At 40.8% G+C, this 13,247-nt stretch overlaps 1 protein-coding gene across 3 annotated transcripts in view; it reads right to left on the bottom strand.

Moving 5' to 3' along the window:
- Positions 1–4,717: 4,717 nt before the first annotated feature.
- Positions 4,718–13,247, bottom strand: part of LOC143290135 (transmembrane channel-like protein 5) — a 52,277-nt gene continuing 43,747 nt past the window's right edge. For 2 of the 3 annotated variants that reach the window (XM_076599430.1, XM_076599443.1), the window contains exon 19: positions 4,718–12,881. In XM_076599430.1, coding sequence (XP_076455545.1) covers positions 12,829–12,881 — 53 coding nt within the window. In that variant the 3' untranslated portion in view covers positions 4,718–12,828. The remainder of the gene's footprint in view (positions 12,882–13,247) is intronic. The other variant, XR_013056337.1, reaches the window with a different exon arrangement.

The following is a 13,247-nucleotide window of genomic DNA, read 5'->3' as shown; positions in this document are numbered from 1 at the left end:
CCTCTTTTTTTCTTTTTTTTTTTTTTTCTTTGTTCACTGTCAGACTGATTAGAACTGAAGCAGTTGTACATCACTGAACGTCCTTCAGAAGCTTCACTGTGAACAAGGTGTAAATATTCTGGAACTGGAAGCCTTTCATTCATTTTTGTATTCTGAATACTGTGATGTTGATTTCTGCTGTTGATTTTAACTCGCCATCGATTTTTATTATGCACTGTACGAGGGTACAGGGTATTTTTCATAGAAAAAAAAGTAACCGAAAAGTTGTATGAATAATTGTTAATGTCTGGTTAGGAAGTGTAAATTCAGATATTGCGTGTTGTTTTGAAGACATGATCAAGACTTTTTGGAACTGAAAAGTTGTATGAATAATTGTTAATGTTTGGCTTGGGATAGTAATTTGAATATTGTGTATTGTTCTGAAGACATGATCAAGACTTTATGGCACTGAAAAAATGTTTGAATAATTGTTTATATTTGGCTAGGAATATAAATATAAATACTGTACCTCTTCTATGATGACATGACTAATACTTTCTGGTTTCGTTACACTTATGATGTACACATCATAGTGCTACAATGGTTTGATTTATCAATTGTTTTAGTCAGTATCATTCTGGTTTGATTCAGCTCATGTTCCAATAAACATTCTCTCCAAGTCTGGGGCATTTCATGAACAGCCTTCAGTTCAAAGACTGATGTTGAGATAGAGGCATGTCAGCTACAAGCAGTGACGTTTCTCACGATATTTTTTGTTCTTATCATCTTTCGTCATCTTCTTGATTTGCTCTGACCATGATACAGGGATATAGCGTTCACATTGTTGGCATCATGTGTTATTGTTATTGTTGTTATCATCATTTCTTTCCTGCAGCTAAGTTGGCTACTGGGTCTTATTCGCAGGATATACCCGAAACGTATTTGACTACGCATTTAGCATTTTTGGCATGGTCACAACGTCCATCGTTTTCCTCATTTCAGGATGGCAGTCACAGTTGGTAGGATGCAGATTAAAACACGCATTGTAGATGTACCGTTTTCTTCCCCTCCCCTCTCCCCTGGCTCTCTTAAAACCTTGCCCCATCTACCCCAACACCCACTCTCAAACACTACACACACACCTGGCAACCTTGCCCCATCTACCCCAACACCCACTGTCAAACTCTACACCCCTGGCAACCTTGCCCCATCTACCCCAACACCCACTCTCAAACTCTACACCCCTGGCAACCTTGCCCCATCTACCCCAACACCCACTCTCAAACTCTACACACACCCCTGACAACCTTGCCCCATCTACCCCAACACCCACTGTCAAACTCTACACACACCCCTGGCAACCTTGCCCCATCTACCCCAACACCCACTGTCAAACTCTACACACACCCCTGGCAACCTTGCCCCATCTACCCCAACACCCACTGTCAAACTCTACACACACCCCTGGCAACCTTCCCCCATCTACCCCAACACCCACTCTCAAACTCTACACACACCCCTGGCAACCTTGCCCTATCTACCCCAACTGACAATCTCAAACTCTACACACACCCCTGGCAACCTTGCCCCATCTACCCCAACACCTACTCTCAAACTCTATACACACCCCTGGCAACCTTGCCCCATCTACCCCAACACCCACTCTCAAACTCTATACACACCCCTGGCAACCTTGCCCCATCTACCCCAACCCCCACTCTAAACACTACACACACCCCTGGCAACCTTGCCCCATCTACCCCAACACCTACTCTCAAACTCTACACACACCCCTGGCAACCTTGCCCCGTCTACCCCAACACCCACTCTCAAACTCTACACACACCCCTGGCAACCTTGCCCCATCTACCCCAACACCCACTGTCAAACTCTACACACACCCCTGGCAACCTTGCCCCATCTACCCCAACACCCACTCTCAAACTCTACACACACCTCTGGCAACCTTCCCCCATCTACCCCAACACCCACTCTCAAACTCTACACACACCCCTGGCAACCTTCCCCCATCTACCCCAACACCCACTGTCAAACTCTACACACACCCCTGGCAACCTTCCCCCATCTACCCCAACACCCACTGTCAAACTCTACACACACCCCTGGCAACCTTCCCCCATCTACCCCAACACCCACTGTCAAACTCTACACACACCCCTGGCAACCTTCCCCCATCTACCCCAACACCCACTGTCAAACTCTACACACACCCCTGGCAACCTTCCCCCATCTACCCCAACACCCACTGTCAAACTCTACACACACCCCTGGCAACCTTCCCCCATCTACCCCAACACCCACTGTCAAACTCTACACACACCCCTGGCAACCTTCCCCCATCTACCCCAACCCCCACTCTCAAACTCTACACACACCCCTGGCAACCTTGCCCCATCTACCCCAACACCTACTCTCAAACTCTATACACACCCCTGGCAACCTTGCCCCATCTACCCCAACACCTACTCTCAAACTCTATACACACCCCTGGCAACCTTCCCCCATCTACCCCAACCCCCACTCTCAAACTCTACACACACCCCTGGCAACCTTGCCCCATCTACCCCAACACCCACTGTCAAACTCTACACACACCCCTGGCAACCTTCCCCCATCTACCCCAACCCCCACTGTCAAACTCTACACCCCTGGCAACCTTGCCCCATGGAAAAAAAAGAAAAAAAGATCTGAAATGTTACAGATATTTGATTATTTTCTTTCTCTTTAAAGTGAGTGTGGAAGAATGACATTAATATTTGTTTGCTTGCCTGTTATTTCTGAGGAGGATTATGTCTACTTTGGTTGTGTCCTGTTGAAATAGTTAGCTGTCCAGTGAAAAGCATTGTGGATTGCACAGTCCATGGCAGGAAAAAGACACAAATGAGATGAACATAATGTGTTTTTGTTTTGTTTTGTTTATTTGTTTTTAATTCAGTTTTAATGCACACACAGTAAATACAGATACAGACAATGGACAGTTCAGCGGGGTTAAATCATGCAGCAGGAGCTATGCAGATCTCCACTACACAAACAAGAGGACACAATGTTGGCAGTAGGACGTCCTCGCACATACAACTACAAGGTAGAATTCTGTTGAGCACAGGTACATTTCCATTTGATAATTCAGTACAAATAATGCAGAAAGAAAATTCTTGAGTCGTGTCCAACGATCTTTTTGCATGGATACCATTTTCTATGGAATTCAGATTGGTTTGACTCCTTGAAGTGTTTTCATTTTTGTTTTATACTTATTGTTCAGGTGTTGTTGTTTTTATAACTCAATGAAATGTACACAGTGTGATACAGAAAGGCTGAGATATTGTATCATTTAGAAGAAATATGATTCTGTTTATGAATATGTTTTTTTTAATGTGAATGGTTCGTTTTTAATAATTGCAGAGACACCAAAAAAATGGAAGTGTGAGCATGTGTGTGTGAAAGAATAATCCAGATGAAAGTAGTGTGTGTATGGAATTGTCTACTTTCATGCCGGCCATTAATCTGCTGTCATGGATGGGTGTAGCAGCATGTGTATGGTATATTCATGTTGTTTGGTGTATTGTTATAGACATGTTTTTTGTCATACATGTATACACTCGGCTTATATCACAGATTGACATAAGTTTACATTTGGGCCAACAGCAAAGTGAGAGCTGTATTATCAGTGGTTTCTCCAGTCAATGGGAAACCATTTACAGCTTAGTCTTTTGTGAAGGACTATGACTCTCAAACTAGGAGGCAAAATTGCACTGGCTCTTAGTGCTGCAGCCTTGTGGGCTAGTTGGCCTTTGGGAACCATCCCAACGCCGACTGTCCTAAAACCCTCTTGGCCGAGAGAGTGGGGATGTAATCGGGCAAGACACTCTCCACTATAATCAAATTCTAGCCCAAATAGTCGGAACAGCAGTTGCCTCCTCTGCTGTTCTGATGGACATAGTTGGACACGACTGACTATCATATATATTTATTTAAACACTCTAGTGTTAAAATGTCTGTGCCCTCCTCCCACCTTCTTCAAGTCTTTTCTCTCATGATTCACATGTCGCTGTATAAACATTGCAGGTCTGTCTTTCATTCTTAGTTCAGCCTTGTTTCTTTATGGTCAACGTTAGTGTCAGCATTTAAATTTTATTTCTGGCTTTTTTCAATTCCAGTCACCACAAGAGGTGGAGAAACAAGACAGCAGAAACACTGAATGCTCTCTCACCATGTTTCTCTCTGAGTTTGGGAACACAGGGGGGAAAAAACTGTCTTAACTCAGTGAGGCGACAGCCCTTCACTGATGAGCGTAATCATCAGCAGAAGTCAAGAAGTTGCATTGCTTTTAATCACAAGACATCTTGTCACAGTATAGTCTAGCCAGTTGCATTTTGCCAGAAAATGATCCTGTTGTTGTTGCCCATGTTGTCAATCACTTTGACAGGGGCAATTAGTCATTCACAATTTAACTCACTCAGTACGACCAGTCCTCTCTTCTCCTCTACACAGACCCCTCGGATGTCCAGTGGGTGTCTGAATGACCCAACCTTTAGCTTCCGTCGTCAGAACTGTGGTATTCTTTGTCAACATTCACCTCTTCAGTATAAGAGCGTTCCGCTTGCAATATTTTGATGACGGTAATTGGGGTGAAACGCTGTTAACGTCTTCTCTTTTCACTGTTCGTATGGAGAGAGTTAATGTCTGAGTACACTTCAGACATAAAATTGCACTGATATACTTCTTTTTTTTTTAATATATCATCCATAAATGCACACAAAACAAAATAAGAGACTTTCAAGCCCGTTATTTTATCAGTGACAAGTGTCACTGAGAAATAAGTTAACACAGCTCCTATCACTTTGTCATTGCACATTGGCCTGGTCACATTTTGTTTTTCATTTGGTCAGGGTTTCTTCTCTTTGTTTCCTTGTAAACTCTGTTTTCATATTTGATTTCATAACCAGAATTTTGTCTGTGATAAGTGGCTGATTCGCTGATTGCTGATGACATTGTGAACAAATATTTCATGTTTCAAATGTGCTTACTTTATAAAACTCTTAGAATGAATAGTTCAAAATATGCATGAAAAAATACAACCTTGATGTATATCGGCTTGTGTGTATTTGATTTTTTTTTTTTTTAATGATTGTTTTGTGCTGTTCATATACATCAGGTGTGCTTCAGCCACAAAATGATGAAAAGTACAAGCAAACTCGATACAAAGGACAGTTAAAATTAAACTTTACTGGTTACACAAGGATCACAACACTTGTTATACACCTTTGCACAAGGCTTGCATATTATCATACATGATTTATTACAAACTGAACAATTTTGTGTCATTAATGTACAACAGCAAAATTTTGCATTTCATTTCAACATAACACAGTGTTGATTACAGGGAAATATCAAGCTGTAACAGGCACAGACCACACAGAATGTTCATCAAAAACAGCGACAAACACATCACCACCACACAGGCTTTTCAGCAGCAGTAAGGACACTGTAAAAGAAAGGCACAGGATACAAAAGAATCCAAAAATTCCCACTGAAAAAAAAAAATTAACCAGCAGTGTTTGGATTTGCGTATCTTTGGCTGGGGAAGTTAGTGTGAATCATCTGCCAACTTTCACAACGACAAAAAGGGTGGGGGGTGGAGTGGAGGTGGCAGGGTGGAAGAAGGTAAGGGGGTATGAGGGTGTACTGCTTACACCATTCAGCAGGTAACATTGCATTTTGTTCTGTATTGGACTGTATCACCACCTACCTCCCTCTGTGAACAGCAGTCCAGAAACTAGAACTGGAAATGACAGGATTTTTGTTGTTGAAACTGGGCAAATATGGATTGAGAAAATCTGCAACGCAATGTGTCATAATAATAATATGTTACAAATGCACCTCACTTACAAGATCTGTATTCTTGTTTCCTGTCATAAGTGACATTCACCTTCTCCATCTATCCCCACACCCTTCCACTGTTCTTACTTTCTGAAAGATTTGGGGGGTTTATTTCATTGTTTTGGTGGGCCTGTGTTTGTGTTAAAAATTTTTTTTAAAAAGTACCATCCAGTTGTGAACACCTACAATTTCAAGACTGCATATTCCAGTAGTATTTATAACTAGTGAAATCTGTTATCTGGTGAAAAAGAAAGAAAAGAAAAGAAATTCTACATTCAGATCAACACATACCCCCTCTCAGAACCCTGCAGATTCCCACCCATTCACACTGTCACATACAAAGACACAGATCTTCACGAAGCATGAACGTAAAAAATACACATCTCTCAATCTGCTGCAAAGGCAAGGCAACAAATGTGGCGTTTAAAGCGTGTTATCAAAAAGGTCAGAACAAGTGATTGTCTAAAAGTTATTGACCATCAGTGTGTGTGGTGGGGACTTTAAACAGAAATTCTGACAGAGCTCCATCTTTGGAAGTTTTAGGAGACCTGATTTTGGATCTACTGCAAAATTTCAACAGATTCTGCCAAGCAGTGTCTGCTGAAGTTGTAAATTATTATTTTTTCTCTCAGTTGCTCAAAGTCCTCTTCCTCTCAGTCAACAAACTATGACATTTGCTGCCAGAACAAAGTCTCTTTATAATCTGAAATGGGTCACAGCAGTCTGCTGAGAATTTAATTCCACCAGTTCCATTGTCAATAATGTGTCAAAGAATGCTGACTGATCCATATGTATAGAAGCATGTACGCTGTGGATAAAAAAAAGGAGCAGATGTTTCCATCCATCAAATAATGGTGTATTTCCATGACATCAAACTGCAGTATCATGTGGAATAAACTGTTGAAAAATGTAAGTAAATTATGAAGCCACTTCATACCTTAAAACATGAAAGATGGAACCACTTTTACAATAATTCAAAGCAGTACAATACACAGCAAGGCAATAATAGAATACAAAAATACAATTAACAATACAAAAATACAATACAATACAAAACATGATGAAACACTTAAAATATTCAGAAGATCTTGTTAAATGTTGTCTCTTTCATAAACTTCAACCCTTTCAGAGCACTTTACATTTTTATCATTCAATCATTCAATGTCATTTATGAAAAAAAAAAAAGATTATCCTTTTAGCAGTTCACATAATTTCTTCTGTATCAATAATAATTACTATTCCAATTATTACTACTACTGCTGCTGTATTTGTAGTCTGACAGGGTTTGACAGAACAAACATTATATTTCAAACACCTTAATTAGAGAATTGGAATGGGAAATCAATAGGTTGGGAAGAGGGGTGTGGCGGGGCAAAAAATGGGCAAGCAGTTTGCACAACCGTTACTCTTATAATAACTGTTATTGTTCTATTACTACCACCATATTTGTAGTCAGATAGAATCTGATGGGGGTTGAGGGGCATTACTTGAGATTCATTCTCCTGATCACAGTGACACTATGTAAGGAGATTATTTTGTGCTTTTCTTTTTACATTTCTCTCTGAATGTTAGCTTTCTTGGATAAAACACAACTCATGCTGATGACGGATTCCCTGTGACTCTCCTTGGAATGAAACACTGACATTCTAAAAAAAAAAAAAAAAAAAAAAAAAAGGCTGATTGAGTTCTGGTAAAACAGAAAGCCCAACCAAATCAAGAAAAAAAGGTTACTTCATCACTGACAGAAAGGTCTCTGACCCAGGAGTTCAGTGCTTGGCTTTGACCTGGGCTGGCTACATTGATTACACTGACATCACAATGTGAACATGGCTACATTGATTACACTGACATCACAATCTGAACATGGCTACATTGATTACACTGACATCACAATCTGAACATGGCCACATTTACCACACTGACATCACAATCTGAACATGGCTACATTGATTACACTGACATCACAATCTGAACATGGCCACATTTACCACACTGACATCACAATCTGAACATGGCTACATTCATTACACTGACATCACAATCTGAACATGGCCACATTGATTACACTGACATCACAATCTGAACATGGCCACATTTACCACACTGACATCACAATCTGAACATGGCCACATTGATTACACTGACATCACAATCTTAACATGGCCACATTTACCACACTGACATCACAATCTGAACATGGCTACATTCATTACACTGACATCACAATCTGAACATGGCTACATTCATTACACTGACATCACAATCTGAACATGGCCACATTGATTACACTGACATCACAATCTGAACATGGCCACATTTACCACACTGACAACACAATCTGAACATGGCCACATTTATTACACTGACATCACAATCTGAACATGGCTACATTTACCACACTGACATCACAATCTGAACATGGCCACATTTACCACACTGACATCACAATCTGAACATGGCCACATTAACCACACTGACATCACAATCTGAACATGGCCACATTTACCACCACAATCTGAACATGGCCACATTTACCACACTGACATCACAATTTGAACACACACAAACAAGGTCAGTGTCCCAACCATGTTCCTGCAGGCTGTATCAAACAAATACAGGAGGAATGTTCAGAAGCCCACAGCAGACACAGGATGACATCAATAGCATGGTAAGAGGTGACCATGTGTTCCAGCCCTATAAACCTGTAAGAATTTTTTATACCACTCTCCACTAGACCTTCAGTGGTGGTCTGGGTGCTAGTGATTCTTCTTCTTCTTCGTTCGTGGGCTGCAACTCGCACGTTCACTCACACATACACGAGTGGGCTTTTACATGCAATGACCCCCTTTTTACCCTGCCTTGTAGGCAGCCATACATTTGGGGATGTGCTAGTGATTTGGGCGAAACAATATACCAATGTCCTGTGGGCAACATGCACATAACATATATAAAAAATATCTTGTGACAACAAAAGCATTGCTCCTGAGAAAACAATAAGAAAAACCCACCAACAGTAAAACTAAACTTTTGCAGACAGACTAAAAAAAAAAAATAAAAAAAAAAAAAAAGTGCTGTTGTTCTGTGGTGACACATTCTCTCCTGGGTGAGCAGCCTGAATCTTCAATACAATACAATACAATACATGAGGGAGTTTGTATTCACCCTACTGAAATGAGGCCTTTTATAAAAACAGCAGGATGGGACCCGTTTTCACTTGGCACAACTGCTGCAATTCACATCGTGTTCTCTGAACAAACACAGCACACACAAAAAATGATGCAAATACAAACAGGTTTTCAGATTTCAACCTTTGTTTCCCCATCAGAGGAAAAAACAAACTGCAGTAACATGTGTACTGAGGCGGAGGTCATGACACTTGACAAAACCTACAACATTCAGAGTACCTGACAACTTAAACGTTTGACAAAAACTACAACGTTCAGACTATCTGACAACTTGAAGCGTTTGACAAAACCTACAACATTCAGAGTATCAGACAACTTGAAACGTTTGACAAAAACTACAACGTTCAGAGTACCTGACAACTTGAAACGTTTGACAAAACCTACAACATTCAGAGTACCTGACAACTTGAAACGTTTGACAAAACCTACAACATTCAGAGTATCAGACAACTTGAAACATTTGACAAAAACTACAACGTTCAGACTATCTGACAACTTGAAACGTTTGACAAAATTAGAACAGTCACGAGAATTGCGCCACACAAGTACAGCTGCAAACAATCCACATTTCTTTACGCCACTTCTTTACCAGGTGTATCTCTACAGACAGGCACTGTGTGATGTAAAATTCATTTGAAATAATCATGTTTCTGTGCTCTATAGGAAGGAAATCAATATGCCACACTTGAATCAAACTGTGTGTGTATAAAAGTTGTGTCCAACTATGACCACCAGAACAGCAGAGGAGGTATGTGCTGTACTATCTGGGCTAGAATTTGGTTATAGTGGAGAGTGTTTTGGCCAGGTTACATCCCCACTCTCTTGGCCGAGAGACTTTTAGGACGGTCAGCGCTGTGATGGTTCCCAAAGGCCAACTAGCCCCTGAAGCTGCAGCACTAAGAGCCAGTGCAATCTTGCCTCCTAATTTCATAGTCATACTCATAGTCCTTCACAAAAGACTAAGCTGTAAATGACTTCCCGTTGCAATGTAGAAACCAGTGATCATACAGCTCTCACTTTGCAGTTGGCCCAACTGTAAACTGATGTCAATCTGTGAAATAAGCAAAATGTTGGGAAACTGTGTGTGAACTGCTGACCACAGCTTGGGTGAATACACAAAACTCTGAAGTCGAGAGACAGGAAGAGACCACCGTCCAGTCAGAGTGAAGGCTGAGTGGCAGAGGCAAAGGCCAGACTATGAACACACCCATATCATGAAACTAAATCAGCTGAACACTTCTGTGTTTTGTCTTTGGCTGGCGCTAAATTACAACAGCATCACTGACTGAATGACATCCAAAACAAAAAAACACCAGTGGGCAACCTGCACATCCTGGGTGCAAAAGTGAATACAACAGTGTCTGATTACCTGATTGTCAAGTCTGGAATGGAAACAAAATATTCAAGGCGTCCTAGAAAGAAAAAAAAAAAGGTGAGCGGAGCAGGAAGACCGAAATACAGGAAGAGAACAGACAGGACAAAGCAGAAACAAAGAGAGTGATATCAGCACACAGGTTCCAGAATGCAGGGACATAATTTACACTGAAAAAGCCCCTGACATTCCCACAGGTACCAGTATACTGCTCCAAGTTGTCGTCACAAAAATACACTTAACAGCTTTGCGTAGCTACGAATAACATAGGCTTTCAGTTTCTGCATTTTTAAGTCTCAATGTAAGTTCAAAATTTTATACAGCAAGGGCCGTGACCTTTATCCTTTGTCTCAAACACAGCAGCACACAGCTGCTAACTATTTTCCACCTAATTCACTCAGTAAGTAAATCACTTATTTATCACAGTAAGGATACATTGGTACAGACAAACACATACATCACATTATCATAAAAAAAAAAAAGTCAGAGGTTTGTAAGACACAGAAATGACCTGCTGTGAGTCACTCAGCACCTGGTCTCCGGAATGTAATCAATGCATTCTGAGTACAACTTTCAAGTAAAACAATCAGAAGGTGAAAAAGCCATATAAATATATCAACAAACACTGACTTACATGATATTCTTTCTTCTTTTTTTTTCTCTCAGCCCTGAAAACCAGGTGAGGGAGTGGGGGGGGGGGGGAGACAGCAACACACAACGAAAAGAACAAGAGAGGGGAGAGAGTTTCAGTTTCAGTAGCTCAAGGAGGCGTCACTGCGTTCGGACAAATCCATATACGCTACAACACATCTGCCAAGCAGATGCCCTGACCAGCAGCGTAACCCAACGCGCTTGGTCAGGCCTTGAGAAAAAAAACAAAAAAAAACAAAAAAAACTACCACTACTAATAATATGTACAAGGCACAAAAACGTGATGAAGTCAGCTATAAGCGTACATAAATAAATAAATAAATAATAATTATAATATAAAAAGTAGTAGTAGTAGTAGTAGTAATAATAATAACAATAATAATAATAAATAAATAAAAAAGACAACAACGATGATAAATAAGCAAATATATGCAAAACATGGAGACACACATCCACACATACACCCACTCACCCCTCTCCACAGAGCAGAGAGAACAGAAGAAAACTAACAAAATCTCCTTCTTCTCTTTCATGCATATTTAAAAACAGTTTATAGCAGAACTGGTTAGCTTCAATGTAACACATGCTTCAAGCACAGAAAATGGTTATAAACTATCAACTCACATGAGTTGAACGAACTTGCCAAAAATCCATGATGTAATAACATGAAGCACACGTGTTCCCAATCTTTTGCCTTCACATTGTATGGAATAATGATAACAAGTAACAGCATTCATAACCGTAGTTTGTTAAAGAAAAAAAAACAATACACCACAGACCTCCCTGTGGTCATAACACGGCTTCCCTCCTCCTCCTCACCCCAAATTCCCTCCAACACACACACATACATCCCCTCATCACACATACATCCCCCAGAACACACATACATCCCCCCATTGCACACACACACACACACACACACACACACACACAGACCATGGAAAAGAACACGCACAAGATCAGACTTTGATCCAACAACACACGCCTTCACACTTGACCCCAGTTATTTCACACTCACTGTGACAATATTACATATCACTTTTATAAAAGCAGTTGGCTTTTCGACAGCATTGCTTTCACCTTTGCCACAAAGTCCAAATACACAGTTACAAACGCTGACCAATACTGACGACATTTCAAAACGCATAGGGGTTAATGAACCACACGTGCCATGTTTTTTTGGTTCTGATTGTTTTGATTTTTAACATAACATCATGGGTATCATCCGCACCTGTCTTCATCCCAGCAGCATGAATGACGTTCAGCTTCCATTCTCTACAATACAGAACACTTCCCCAAAGCTAAAGACAGCTGCATCGTTGCCTGAACGCCATCTGTTGTAACCTCTGCAACCACAGACCCACCCCAAGTTTGATGCCTAAAATCTTAGCACATCGGGCTTCACAGTGCTTAATTTGATTTCAATCTAGACAGAAACATGGGAAAAGCTAACTGCATTCCGTAACAAACAGAAAGATGAGGCCAAAACATCCTTAGCATGGAGAATCATGTTCACCACATTTTTTTTTTTTTTAAACTGCACATTACCCCTGAAATGAGAAATCAATTTCTCTAACAATTGTGGAAACAGCCCCCTTCTACTTACTCCTGTCCTTTCACTCACAGTCATGAACACACACTTTCTTTCACACGGATAAAAACAGCATGAATGCAGACGCCCTGTCAGGTGAGATTGACAGGCACTGGAACAGGCTGTGTCATGATGATGGCTGCCTCAGGTCATCACTTGGCCACTGCCGCGCTCTCTGCGATCCTGCGTACAAACACTCTGCCACCTGCAACACCAGTGTCACAACAGTGTCACAACAGTGTGCTGTTCAGGTTGCTTTGCTGTTGCCAGTTCTGTGCATGGTATTCCACTTACTTTCTGCTGCTGCTGGATGGATGGATGGATGGATGGATGGATGGGTTGATGGGTGGATGGATGGTAGGGTGGGTGGATGGATGGATGGATGGATGGATGGATGTTGTTGTTGGTGTTGTTGTTGTTGTTGTTGTTGTTTTGTGTGTGTGTGTGTGTGTGTTTATATTTATTTGTTTATTTATTCATTCATCTATCAATATTATCATTATTATTATTCATATTGTTCACATTACTATTCTCTTTTTATCTTATATTTCATTTCATCTGTCTATTCATC

Source organism: Babylonia areolata, chromosome 1 (genome assembly GCF_041734735.1).
Source record: "Babylonia areolata isolate BAREFJ2019XMU chromosome 1, ASM4173473v1, whole genome shotgun sequence".
NCBI lineage: Eukaryota > Metazoa > Mollusca > Gastropoda > Neogastropoda > Buccinidae > Babylonia > Babylonia areolata.
The sequence above is the reverse complement of the archived record's forward strand: the minus strand, read 5'-3'. Positions and strand labels throughout refer to the sequence as shown.